Below are 14,972 nucleotides of genomic sequence, written 5' to 3'. Positions count from 1 at the left end.
CATATCAGTCAAAAGAACAAACAAAACAAAAAATATTCAGGCTTCCTAAAATCATACCCTTTGAAACAAGTTGCTATTATGACATACTAAAGTCTACTAACTTCAGTCTATGCATAAATGTAAACAAAATAAATCCAGAGATAATCAGGCAATCCAGGTTGAATATGACCCAGGAATTCAGCATGCTTCCAAATAAACAACTGCTATCTTGGAGTGAATTAATAAAAGCATAATGAGATCAAATGAAGCATTAACTCAATAGTAGGACTCTGTCAAGATAAAGATTCAATAAGGAATTTATAGAAATTTTTAAAACTAGAGTACCTTTCTGAGAAGACACACAAAATAATATTTAAAAGAATGGAACTAGGACTTTCTTGATGGCCCAATGGTTAAGAATCTGCCTTCCAAGGCAGGGGAAGTGGGTTCAATCCCCGGTCAGGGAACTAAGATCCCACATGGGGGAACTAAGCTGGAGTAACACAACTAGAAAGCCGCTGCAATGAAGACCTGAAGCAGCCAAATAAATATTTTTTTAAAAAACCTCACACTGCATTAAAATAAATACATAAAAGAACGGAAGTGAATGGAAAACCATGGGGAAAAAAATAGACAAAAAAAGTGACACAGCTGGTGACTGCCCTCCAGCTTTGCTGGAACAGAACAAGATGGAACAATTGACAACAATAGGTTAAATAAGACAGAATACTCACTCAACACCCCCTTTCAGTCTTCAGTGAGGTTTTCCTTTCTGAAACATTGTAACTGTCAGTTGCTCCCTCCCTTAGGATGAGTCTCCTCTCCTTCTTAAAGTAGAACTCCATTTTCATCTTATCTTGATAGTCACTTTTTATATCTACGGTCTCCAAAGTTTCAAGGTCATAAGAAGAAGGCAAGAGTTTGGAAATGAAATGGGTTGGTCTCCACACAACGTTTTACTTTTACTGTGTTCCTTTGGCTTTCCTTTTTTACTTTTACTGAGTGCTGTAAAATGTGGATGTTATTTAATATTACACCCTTTTTTTTGACCCCCTTTTCTTTTTATTCTCTTTCTCCTTCCTGTATAATCTCAGCCACACATGCTGGCGACTCTGAAAATTACATTCTAACTTTAATCTCTTTTGTAAACTCCAAACTGAATTCTCTTCTTCTCAGGTATCTTGCAGGTACATAAAACTTTATTATGTTGAAAACCAAACTTATCATTTCTGCCTAAACCTTCTTCTTGTATAATATTTTCTATTAATGGCATTCCTATCAAAGTCATTGGAGAAGCAAAGGGCAACCCATCCCAGTCTTCTTGCATGGGAAATCCCATGGACAGAAGAGCCTTGCGGGCTATAGTCCATTCCCTGGGGTCATGAAGGGTCAGACTTAGTGACTAAACAACAACAATATCAAAGCAATCCACCAAATTAGCAACCATGAAATGATCTTAAGTATCTCTGCCTCCTTCTCAACCTCCCACATTTTGGGGTTCTTCTGTCTCTCCTTTCTGTACTGATGCTTCTTGAAAGTAAGGACTTATTGTATACCTCCTTATCTTAGTGCCTAGAAGGGTGTCTAGTACATATAAGGTGTACCAGGTAGGATGGAAAAAAGGAGAGAAGAAAGGAAAGAAGGGAGAAACAGAAGAAAGAATAATGAAAAAAAATGAAAGGAGAGAGAGACGTAAGGAGGAAAGCAATTAATAAAATAACTTAGCTATTACTCATAATAGGGTAGTTTAAGTTTATAACAGCTGATAGCTGAGGCTGTAATTCTTCTGTGGCAGAGAGCTCTTTTTGCTGGAAAGACTTATGAAAAGTCTTTAGAGTAAAAGTTAAGCCCCTCAAGGCCTACTTATCAATCAATGAAAGCTTGGAGGGTATGCGGAATACTCTATGTAACAAAAAGAGTTTGGAGAATTCCAAGGCAAAATAAGAGTGATACACAGAAAAAATGAGGCAAACACTCATGAGGACAATGCACTCATCACCATGACTCTCAAATCTTCCATCAGTCTAGGAAACCCATTAAAATCTTGGTGTGAGTGGATATTTTCATTCTTGAAATGCAGTGAAATGATGGAATTTAGAATCTAGGTTTACATAGGATAAAAAATGAGACAAATTAAGGAACACAAAAGCCAGAATGTTAGGGAACCATTGGTCAAAACTGCCCAACTTATCTTGGCACGATGATAACCACTTGCATGAGCTATTTCACAGCAGGAGGTCCCGGTGAGGAACACGGTGCTGTCACGGAAAAAACTCTGGGAAAATTCAGAAGGGGCTAAAAAAATAGAAGACACCAGCCCATAATATGCCCTACCAAACTCCCAGAATCCTTTACACTGGAACCTGTCTTGGCTGAGAGCTGCATGCACCACCAGGAAGGACTCTTGAGTCAAATTAAGGCAAGATGACCGGCCAGAGAAAACTCAGAAACTTACTCCATCACCATAAGGCCTGAGACTGTAAGCCACACGGCAGAGCAGGTCTCCTGGTTTCCCTTACTGCATTGTTCTCCATCTGGGCACGCAGTTCCAATAAGGTCTTTTGCTTTGTAAGCACATGTATCTCCTCGGAAAGTTCATTTCCAAGTGTTAGACAAGAGCCCATTCTGGACGGGGTACCTCTCCTGCAACAAGAGGAGAAGGCAACAAGCAGACCTGGGGTTACATTCACAGTCACACGTTACAGTGAAAGTACTTAGATTTGCCGTGACCGCGGCAGGCGAAGCGTGGCCTCAGCCTCTGCCAGGGACTCTAACAGGGATTATTGGATCACAAGGAAAATGATTATATCCAAAAAATCAAACCAAGCTTACAAAACTAAATGCTCGAGATTGTACCTGACATAGCTCTAGTTCAAATTCAGAGACAGGGCCAAATAAACCGGCTTAAAATTCTTATTTTAAGTCAAGAATTTCGGCTTTGATCTTGGGCCACTACTTTTTCCTAGAGCCATCTAGAATAGTGGTATGATCCCTAAAGAGGTTTAAATACTTGAAGCTAGTACAGCCTTGAAAACAGATACTGCTTCCTATTGCTCAAATAGAAGGAAATCTGTATAAGCTGATAACGCACTTTGGCAGGGGGCCAACAACTTCAATATACTCTTTTTTTTTTTAACTTCAAGGGGTTCAGTAGTCACCAATCTACATCTGTATTCTCATAGTTAAGTGAGATGGGGAGTAGAAGAAGGAAATGGGAATATCTGATGGTTTGAGGTAGAAATACTTATGTCTGCCAATATCAGGTTCTAAATATAAAAAATTTCTTACTACTGGACCACTACACCCTTCACACTCATTTTCATGCTATATAGGTTAGTTTATTTTCTTTATATGCTACAGTCTGAGCTTTATAACTTGTAATTATATGTGTTGTTATATAAAAAATGAATGTAACTACTCATTTTGACAGGCTAATGAGGTGCAGGATTGCAAAATGGTAGAAGTATGTGATTTCATAGAAAATTCTACTACCATACTTGTTTTATATAATAAACCAAATTGCAGACCTCCAAAACATGCTGCTGTCTTATAATAAAACCATTCACAGCCATAGCTAAGAGAAGTTTTCAATCAGTGGCAGTCACCTCGGCTATAAAAGAAAATACTCTGGGTGGTTTTGTGGCAGAAAATGAGTCAACACTCAAGAACACTCCAAAAACTGTTAGTCATCAAAATAAACTAGCAAATCCTCAAAGTCATTAGAAAATATCAAATATTAAGGAGTTATAACAATCTTAGATACTGCCTACTCTACCAATGGCATTTACATAGCATTTTTTCACTTCACTCATTTTCTTGGTTGTTCCCAGATATTAATAGTATCTCCTCTTCACTCTAAGATGCTCTCTGTCACTTATACTTTACATTAAAAACACTGTCCAGCAACTTTACACTGCATTTTTCAAATGCATATTCCCTTACATAGTATTAATACCAACTATCCACATAAGATAAACACTTTTCCCCTTGACCAACAGAGGACCTTTTGTTTCTTTAAATCAGTCATATTTGGAAACTTTTATATTATATATAAAACTTTATATATAATATAAAAATATATATTATATTATATATACTATTATACATAATAGTATATATATTATACTTTATATATGTAAAATATATATATTATATATAAAATATATTTTATATTATATATAATACTTTTATATTATATATTATAGCACCAAAGAAAAACACCAGTGACATTCTCTAGACTTTTCCTTTCTTTCTTTGAAACTTTCCCTCTGACATCCTGGTGACATGAACAGTCAATATGTGAAACAGCAGCTTCACATGGACTCCAGGTCAAGAGCCAGCAAATTACTTGGTCCACTTAAAAAAGAGAATAAATAGGCTTCTAATTACAGTGATGTCAAACATAGAAGAGAAGAAACCCTGGATTTCACCTCTGAATCCCTGCTTTATAATTGAGCTACTCCTCATGGTATGGAGTAAGCTCCCTCACTGTTTTCCGACATAACTGGCCATATTACCTCACCTTTGTGGAAGCTGTCTTCCTTTCAATTCCATCTCCCTGTAATAGAGCAAAGAGAGAATGTCCTAATGACCAAAAATGCTATTTTTGCACAAGTACCTCTCACCCTTTTTCAGAATCTATTCATTCTTAATTCAAACAGAATTTGAAGAAGCCTAAAGGCAGCACAGTATCATTATTAAGAGCATGGACTCCGGAGTCAGACTGTCTGAGTTGAATCTTGGCTCTGCTGTTTACCAACTCCGTGACCTTAAGTCACTTAAACTCAGTGCTCTGTTTGATCACTGGTAAGATGAGGAAAACAATACCTTTGATAGAGTTCTTTTAGAATAAAATTAATTAAAATATGTAAAATACCTAGAATTGTTCCAGGCATAGTTTTTGTTTGATTTCTAAACCTATAAAATATGCAGTAAAAAGAAAAGAGACAAGAGCTTCTGTAGGCATTTACACTGACACCAGCAAGCATTACCAACTTAAAGTCTTAACAGCAAAGGGAAGAGATGGGGGTATTGCTTTAAAACAGATGTGAGAACTGGGAACATGGAGTATGGGAACTGAGAAATGGAATATCTCCTGCCATATTAGTAAACAAGGCTGTCACAGTCATCTGTGATTACAGCCCTCCAATAGGAGCTGATGAGGCCTAAAGGCACTCAAAAAGGAAAAGAATACCTGTGACCTGACGGCCATCAGACTGCAGCCATTCCCTATGGTGAGCCCCAAGAGAACTCAGGATGTGAAAAACACAGGATACTGGCCCCGATAGCTGACATGCATATGGAAGGAATGATTGCAGTGAGCTCAGACTCTTGCATCTTCCCATACACAGAAAGCACTACATTCCTTAATGGGATATCAGGTTTTCTTTAATTAACAGTAATCTTCTGATGACTACCTACCCTTTGTTGGCAAACTTCTATATAATTTTGCTCCTATCCCTCCCCTCCTTGGAGCAGTTCTCTTAGGGTTACTTGAGATGCTCCTGGGCATAAGTCCGAAGAATTTCCACCAAATAAAACATAACTCTCAACTTTTAGGTTGTAAATATTTTTTAAGCCGACAGAATAAAAGCCTGGTGAGTATCCAAGGGCATCACTCTATTACATTGCAATGGAGCAGTGAATATTTATTAAGAAGAACCTGAACCATCATGTCTGAGGACCTCTATTTCAGCTCAGTAAAATAGTTAATGTTTGTAAAGATAACCCTAAGTATTTAAGAAATGATTGAAATAGGCTTAACAATTTCACCGAAGCTACAATAAAAGTTGAAAGATTTCTACTCAAAATACTCAAATAAAAAATTTTAGTGCCATATACATACTTAACTAGCCAAAATACTCAATTATTTAGAATGATTTAATCTAAGTGATCTAGTTATAAGAAGATACAGAGAGAATAAAATCATAGTATAAAATAGCAAATGACTTCATGAGGAGGTGTGGCAAAGACTGCTAATTATCCTCTAATCTTTCATTTTCTGAGTCTTTGTTTCGACATAGAAAGGTGCTGAGTATATGGTGACATGATTTTCCACTCATCTAGAGGCTACATGTCCTCTCCCTTGTAGTTCAGTGTGGCATATGATTAACCTCTTATCATTGGAGTGTCAATGGAATCTATTGTCTTATAATCTAACCTATTGTGGTGCTTCCTTGGAGAAGGAAATGGCACCCCACTCCAACATTCTTGCCTGGAGAATCCCAGGGACAGAGGAGCCTGGCAGTCTGCCGTATATGGGGTTGAGAAGAGTCAGACCCAACTGAGTGACTTCACTTTCACTTTTCACTTTCATGCATTGGAGAAGGAAATGGCAATCCACCCCAGTGTTCTTGTCTGGAGAATCCCAGGGATGGGGGAGTCTGGTGGGCTGCCGTCTATGGGGTCGCACAGAGTCAGACACGACTGAAGCGACAGCAGCAGCAGCATTGTGGTGCTTCCTTATTGGAAAATAGCTTGCCTTCCACTTCCTCATCCTCTCCCCACAAGCTGTATGGGGAACATAAAGCAGGTAAGCTAGCTTCTACCATGCAGATGAGGTAGCCACCAAGGAAATGGAACAAAAAGAGGAAAATGGGTTCCCAGATCTACTCATGGAGGGACAAGGGTGACTGCCTCCCCTCAAGGCAATTAACTTCTATCTCAATCAAGCTAGAGCAATTTGGGGTCTTTTTGTTGTAGGAGCCAAGTATTATCTTAATAAATTTAGAAAAAGATAACACAAATTAAATTCAAACGCATTTTGAGTGCAAGTATTATTCAAATTACTATGTGAGGCTTTATAAAGATGCAGTATTAATGAGATGCAAGTTCTGCCTCCAGAGACTTTATAACCCAGAAAAGATGAGCCAAGTACCCAGACAATTACATTACCACATAGTCTATGTTGCTTGTCATCTGAGAGCTATAAACAAGGTGCCATGGGATTAAGGTAAGAAACAATTCTATCAACTTGGACCAGAGAATCTCAAACCAGGAAAATCCTCATGAAGATAGCCTTTGAGAAGGATCTATCATTGAAAGGATTTCAAAGGCAGAGATAAATAATGATAAGAAAAAAAAACATTATAAATAAAAGCACTAGAGCAGAAAAGTGGATACATATTCATGTGTCCTATTAGAATGGAGGGTAAGGTTAAACAGGTAAGCTAAAAGAGTAAGTTTAGAACCACACTGAGAAGAGCAATGAATTAAATTATAAAATATGTATTAAGCTCTTTCCATATGCAAACATTGTGCTAAGTGTTTTGTGTACTTTTTCAGCTGGTCATCAAAATAAACTCTGATCTTTTTTGATGGTACTGATGAACCTATTTTCACGGCAGCAATGGAGATGCAGACATAGAGAAAAGACTTATGGACATGGGTTGGGGGAAGGAAGGAGAGGGTGAGACGAATGGTGTGAGTAGCATGGAAGCATATACACTACCATAGGTAAAATAGACAGCCAATGGACATTTGCCATATAATTCAGGGAACTCAAATCGGGCCTCTGTAACAACCTAGAAGGGTGGGAAAGCATGGGTGGTGGGAGGGTTTCAAGAGGGAGGGGACATAGGTACACCTATGGCTCATTCATGTTGATATGTGACAGAAATCAAACCCATATTGTAAAGCAATTATCCATTAATTAAACAGAAATGAATTAAAAAAATAAATTCTGGTCTTTCGCACATCACTTCTAGTGTGAGGGGTCTGTACCTAATTCAGCAAGCAATGGACATTTTGATGAGCCACGAGAAAGTGGGTGACACTCCCCAGCTGCGCTTCAGGAAGGTTGTTCACCACGTGGCAGTGTGCAGTGCAGGATGCCTACGACAGCAGTGAGGATATGTGAGTGTGTGTGAGTGTGTGAGTGTGTGTGAGTGTGTGTGTGTGTGTGTGAGTGAGTGTGTGAGAGTGTGTGTGTGAGAGAGTGTGCGTGTGTGTGTGAGTGTGTGTGTGTGTGTGTGAGTGTGTGTGTGTGTGATAGACAAGGCAAAAGATGAGGGGTGAGGGCAGTGTGGCAACACTGACCCAGGAAAAGAGGGGGTGGCTGGACTCAAGACATTATGAAGAACTTGGCAAGTAATTATGTGACTGTGTGAAGAGCTCTGTGAAAAAGGAACTGGGGGAATAACTCTAGGATTTAGGAACTAAGCCTCGAAATTAACAAAATAAGGAATTAGACATATGATTAAGAATAACAACAAAAACAGGAGGTAAAGAGGTCTCCTGGGCTTACTGAGATGTTGAGGAAGTCTATGCAGAGAATCTTTGCTTTCTCTCTACCATGGTTCAGTATATGCCTTTGCAGAACATATGTTTTTAAATCCTTTTACTCTGAGAAATAGAAATAAAAACATCCCTTATAGACTTCTCTGATGTTGAAATAAGATTTTTTTTTTAAAAAAAAGGTATGAAATAGTACCTGGCACCATAGCACTATAGATAGCACATAGTAGGCAGTGTGTACATGCTAAGTAACTTCAGTCATGTTCAACTATTTGTGACCCTCTGGACTTCAGCCTGCCAGGCACCTCTGTCCATGGGGATTCTCCAGGCAAGAATGCTGAAGTGGGCTCCCATGCCCTCCTCCAGGGGATCGTCCCAACCCAGGGATTGAGCCTGTGGCTCCGGCGGCTCCTGCGCCTCAGGTAGCTTCTTTCACTGTTGAGCCACCAGGCGAGCCCCAGGCACTGACCAAAGAGTTAGTGTTTGCTGCTGCTTCTGCTTTTTCTCCTGACGTGATGGAAACGTGGGAGCAAGAGCTATAGGTTTCAAAAGTTTCTATGTGTGTATGCTTATGTGTGTGATCCATATATATAAAGAAGATGCAAGAGATGATGGAAACACCAACAAAAAAAGGAACAGTTTTTTGTTTTTTTGACCTCATGGCCTGTGGCTTAGTTCCCCAACCAGGGCTTCAACCCACCCCTTGCATTGGATGTGCAGTATCTCAACTGTTGGACCAGCAGACAAGTCCCCAGGGGAAAGTTATAAGGGAAGAATCTTGGTAAATACCTCCATTTTAAGACACTGTAGAAAGATGGGAGCTGGTGAAGGAGACAGAGGAGGCAAGAAGCAATGAGGTAAGAAGAAATGAGAGCTGAGGAAAAAAGAAAATTCAAAGGGTGATGGTAACCATGTCAAATGCTGCTTAGAGGACAAAAAAGAATTGCAATCTGAGAAAAATAGTATTGATTCGAGTGTCAGAGTAAAAAAAAGAAAAAAAATGAAACTTGTCAGGAGATGGAGACCAAAAGGTATTTATCAACATGTGGGAAAGATCTGGTAGAGAGAAGGATTACATTTACAAAGGAGAAAGAAAAATCAAAAGAATGAAACCTCAGAGGAAGGAAAAGAGTTTCGATGAGGAGCATGGGTGCAAAGATCAACCTTTGCCAGGAAGAGAGATGCACTTTCCTCATGGAGGGAAGAGAGAGGGCGGGGATCGTGGGGGCTGAAGACAAGAAGACATTGCAGCAACTCTGCCTCTGATAGGGTACCTTAGACCTGGCTTTTTAGTAAAGTAATAGGTTAAGTCAACTATTGAGAGGCAGTAGTTGCTTAAAGACATCAGTTCCCCTCCCGTCCCCGCCACCGCCCCCACAGGTAAAGGGCATTTATTAAGTGTGTGTTAGTTGCTCAGTCATGTCTGACTCCTTTGACCCCATGGACTGCAGGCTCCTCTGTCCATGGAATTCTCTAGGCCAGAATACTAGAGTGAGTAGCCAATCCCTCCTCCAGGGGATCTTCCCAACCCAGGGATCAAACCCAGGTCTCCTGCATTGCAGGCGGATTCTTTACCATCTGAGCCACCAAAGACATTATTTATTAATGTTTCCACTTTAATAATATTTCACCAAACCCACTTTTCTCCTCAAAGGATTCATTTTTCTACTGTTTGGTGAGAGTCCTCAGAGAAAAGCATCTTGAGTGACTGAAATGAGTCACTCCCAGTCATTCCCACTCCTTAATGTCAACTCTGCATATAAAAGGAATAAATGGTGGTGGCTGCAGAAGGGATAGAAAATTCCACAGAACATCCTGAAACACCTTCCTATGGAGTATAGGAAGGTGCATTGTAATGCAATTTTGTCAGTTCGTTCTGTATCCACTGTACTGGCATGAATGATGTTTGCTAAAACTTCATGTCCACCCAGAATCTCAGACTGTGACCTTGCTTGAAAAATAGGGTCTTTGCAGATGTACTAGTTAAGCAAGGTCATTCTAGATAAGGGTAGACCCTAACTGGTATGACTTTTACCCTTCTAAGAAGAGGGAAATTTGGACACAGCCACAGAAGGAAGACATGTGAAGACAGGCAGAGTTTGGAGTTAAGCTGTCTCAAGTCAAGAAATGTCTAGAACATTCAGATGCTGGAAGAAGCAAGAGAGAATCATCCCCTATAGGCTTCAGAGGAAGCAGAGCTCAGTCAACATCTTGATTTTGAGCTTCTGGCCTCCTGAACTGTGCGTACAAGCTGTCACTTCAGTCGTGTCCGACTCTTTGTGACCCTATGGACCATAGTCCACCAGGTTCCTTTGTCCACAGGATTCTCCAGAGAAGAATACTGGAGTGGATCGCCATGCCCTCCTCCAGGGGATCTTCCCACCCCAGGGATCAAACCCACACCTCCTATGTCTCGTGCACTAGCAGGCGGGTTCTTTACCACTAGCGCCACCTGGCAAGCCCCTCCAGAACTGTGCGGATCATAGAAAAACAACAACAAATTTCTGTTGTTTCAGACCACCTAGTATATGGTGTTTTTTTATACCAGTCCTAGGAAACTAATAACACCCACCAAAAAGAAATAAGGTGCTAAGTCCCATGACTAATAAATTCTTCCTTTATTGGGCCTCATAAGTATCACCTAAAAATCAAAAGTACCATTTTCTATCAGAACTTAGCTTTGTTGAGCCTGAATCTCTCTCCAGAGGCATCAAGAAAAAACCTCTAAGTTCTTAAATGGTCATTGTAAGCAGAGTAGCAGTTTATCTGAACACCCTGAAAATATGATGGGAAATGGACATGAGAGAAGAAAAGCACTTTAAAACCGATTACATAAAAAATTACCCAAGTGCCACTAGTCCCAAGGTTCTACAGAAGAGGTCAGTCAAATGAGGATGAGAACTAATCACTCAGAATAACCAATTAGCAGAGGAAAAAATAATAGCCTAAGGCCCTAATATGTGTCCCTTTAAAAGGAAAGACACCCAATTAGAACATTGAGCCTAGAGCAAGGTACAATGATGAAAGCAGCAAAAAAAAAAAAAAAAAAAGTATGAGGGTTCCATCTGGAATTCCTTGATAACACATCAAAAAGAATCACATGGGTTTAGACGGCCAGAGGGACCAAAAGGACAAAGGCCTACCCTGTGTTTGAAGACTGTTTCTGAATCCTACCACACATTTGGGTTAAAAAAAAAAAAAACTGACGCTATGCTTTGAGCACGGAAGATATCACAGGAGGAAATAAAACAAAATTTAGAGATCAAGGTCTGAGATTGTGGTCCAATTACTCTGGAGAGGTGGTGAAAAATACTACAAAGAGCCATAGAAAAGCATAAGAGAAACTTCAGACCTAAGCTTCTCCTTTCACATGAGACAATGAAATCAGTGGGAGATAAAGGGAGAAATCTATTCCTTTTTTATTTAAAGAATTCCTGGAAAATATGCTGTTTATCTGTGCAAAATGAAACAAAAAATAATGGGGAAAAAAGGGTGACAGCAAAAAGTTATAACGATATTATTTTGTAAGAACACCAAATTTTGATTTTAAAATGGACTAGGATCATTACAGACTTCCAAGAATTTGACTAGCAAGATCAAAATGAGTCTTCAGAAAGATGTTTCTTCCTGCTCTCTGTGAACAGGATAGTTTTCAGAACAGAGAAGGTGATAAAAAGAATTTGAACATGAAGCAAGTGAGCAGCCAGACCGGGCTATGTATGTAAAAGACCAAGACACAGAATTCAAAGTAGATTAGATGAAACAGACCTGTGCTTAGATCTCCTTTCCTCCCATAAGCCCTCCAACCAAACCTCCAATCTTATTCTCCGGCCCTCAGGCAAACATTCCATCAACCCTTTGCCTACAATCCCTTGATCCCAATAACCTTTTCATTGTCCCTCATCTCCCTGGTGTTCCTGCCTCCCTGCTTACACAATTTAAATAAAGCCATTCATATTATAATCACCCCTTTCTGCTACCAACTCCTGACTCCCTTTCTTTCCATTATACTCAACTGGCTAAATCCGAGTGTTTATTAAGCCTAGGTCCCCACCCTCTCCACTCCCGCACCCAGACAACTGACTGGAGATAGAGAAAAATACACAACCATGCTCACCCTTCTCCCTTCTATTTCATAATCCCTAACATTTCATATACAGCCTTGACGTACTCCTTTTCCTATCTGGAACCAGTCTGTTGTTCCATGTCCACTTCTAACTGTTGCTTCCTGACCTGCATAGAGATTTCTCAAGAGGCAGGTCAGGTGGTCTGGTATTCCCATCTCTTGAAGAATTTTCCACAGTTTACAGTGATCCACACAGTGAAAGGCTTTGGCATAGTCAATAAAGCAGAAGTAGATGTTTTTCTGGAACTCTCTTGCTCTTTCGATGATCCAGCAGATGTTGGCAATTTGATCTCTGGTTCCTCTGCCTTTTCTAAAACCAGCTTGAACGTCTGGAAGTTCACGGTTCACATTATTGCTGAAGCCTGGCTTGGAGAATGTTGAGCATTACTTTACTAGCATGTGAGATGAGTGCAATTGTGTGGTAATTTGAGCATTCTTTGGGATTGGAATGAAAACTGACCTTTTCCAGTCCTGTGACCACCGCTGAGTTTTCCAAATTTGCTGGCATATTGAGTGCAGCACTTTCCCAGCATCATCTTTTAGGATTTGAAATAGCTCAACTAGAATTTCATCACCTCCACTAGCTTTGTTTGTAGTGATGCTTCCTAAGGCCCACTTGACTTCGCACTCCAGGATGTCTGGCTCTAGGTGAGGGATCACACCACCGTAATTATCTGGGTCGTGAAGATCTTTTTTGTACAGTTCTTCTGTGTATTCTTGCCACCTCTTCTTAATATCTTCTGATTTGTTAGATCCCTACCATTTCTGTCCTTTATCGAGCTCATCTTTGCATGAAATGTTCCCTTGGCATCTCTAATTTTCTTGAAGAGATCTCTAGTCTTCCCCATTCTATTGTTTTCCTCTATTTCTTTGCATTGATCGCTGAGGAAGGCTTTCTTATCTCTCCTTGCTATTCTTTGGAACTCTGCATTCAAATAGGAATATCTTTCCTCTTCTCCTTTGCTTTTCGCTTCTCTTCTTTTCACAGCTATTTGTAAGGCCTCTTCAGATAGCCATTTTGCTTTTTTGCATTTCTTTTCCATGGTGTTCATTGGAAGGGCTGATGTTGAAGCTGAAACTCCAGTACTTTGACCACCTAATGTGAAGAGTTGATTCATTGGAAAAGACCCTGATGCTGGGAGGGATTGGGGACAGGAGGAGAAGGGGACGACAGAGGATGAGATGGCTGGATGGCATCACCGACTCTATGGACATGAGTTTGGGTAAAGTCCGGGAGTTGGTGATGGACAGGGAGGCCTGGCGTGCTGCAGTTCATGGGGTCGCAAAGAGTCAGACATGACTGAGCGACTGAACTGAACTGAACCTTTCATAAGACACTTGCACAGCAACGTGTCTTCCTGGTCCATTCACTCTTCTGCTCACTTAAATAATTATTTCATGTCATCTCTGTTCTCAAATCTCCAGGACCATTTCTCCTTAGCTGATGATCTTGTTTCCTATTTCTCTGAAAATACAGATGATATCTTTAAGAGAAAATTTTCAAGCTCTTACCACCATATCTGCTTTTACATCATTCTTTCTTTTTTGATGATAAAAATGAATGACCCAAGCTCTTCCCCAACCCCTTCCGTTGTCTCTAGGGTCCATCTCCTCTTAACCTGCTCAAAGACATCACTACTCCCTCTTTTCCATGATCATTTTCCTCTCTTAGATCACTACCACTGGCAGACAAACATACCATCTTTAAAAAACTTCTTCCCATACTCTTCTTCAGTTACTGTCCTATTTTCCTATTCCAAACTGCTCAGAAACTTAATTTTCTGTCCTGAATTTTATTCTGCCTTCAACCTAGTTCACACGGCTTTTGCTTTCACCACTTAAACTGGACTCCTATCTTATACCACTCACAAAAGCAACCTGAAATAGATTAAAGGAATAAATGAAAGACCTGACACCATAAAACTCCTAGGATAAAACACAGCAGAAAAGCTCAACACTGATCTTGGCAACAATTTTTTGATATGACATCAAAAGCATAAGCATCAAAAGCAAAAATCAACAAGTTGAATGACATAAAACTAAAAAGTTTCTGCACAGCAGAAGAAATAATCAACAAAATAAGGAAGCAACCTATGGAATGAGAGAATATATTTGCATACCATAGAGCAAATAAGGAATTAAGATCCAAAATATATAAGGAATTTACACAACTCAATAACAAAAGTAAAAATAAAAAATCCTCATAATCCAATTTTAAAATGGGCAAAGAACATTAACAGACATTTTTCCAAAGAAAATGTACAGCTAACCAACAAGTAGCTGAAGAGATACTCAACATCACGAACCATCAGAGAAATGCAAATCAAAACCACCATGAGTTATTATATCACATCTGTTAGAATGGCTTTTATCAAAAAGATAATGATAACAAGGATGACAAAACTCTGGAAAAAAGGAAACCCTTGTGCACAGTTGGTGAGAATATAAATCAATGCAGCCACTATGGGGACCAGTTCCTCAAAAAACTGAAAATAGAACTATCATGAAAGTGAAAGTGTTAGTCGCTCAGTTGTGTCTGACTCTTTTCCACCCCATGGACTGTAGCCTACCAGGCTCCTCTGTCCACAGGATTCTCCAGGCAAGAACACTGGAGTGGGTTACCATTCCCTTC

The 14,972-nt window shown here is 39.7% G+C and overlaps 1 protein-coding gene across 1 annotated transcript in view; it reads right to left on the bottom strand.

The window, feature by feature from the left end:
- LOC122452116 overlaps positions 1 to 14,972 on the bottom strand; it is a 250,319-nt gene that overhangs the window by 74,745 nt on the left and 160,602 nt on the right. The window contains exon 3 of the mRNA XM_043485521.1: positions 2,499 to 2,622. Within this exon, the coding sequence (XP_043341456.1) occupies positions 2,499 to 2,622 (124 nt within the window). The remainder of the gene's footprint in view (positions 1 to 2,498; positions 2,623 to 14,972) is intronic.

The sequence above is a fragment of the Cervus canadensis genome, chromosome 1 (assembly GCF_019320065.1).
Source record: "Cervus canadensis isolate Bull #8, Minnesota chromosome 1, ASM1932006v1, whole genome shotgun sequence".
Lineage (NCBI taxonomy): Eukaryota > Metazoa > Chordata > Mammalia > Artiodactyla > Cervidae > Cervus > Cervus canadensis.
Note: the sequence above shows the minus strand (reverse complement) of the source record. Positions and strands in the feature narration are given on the sequence as shown.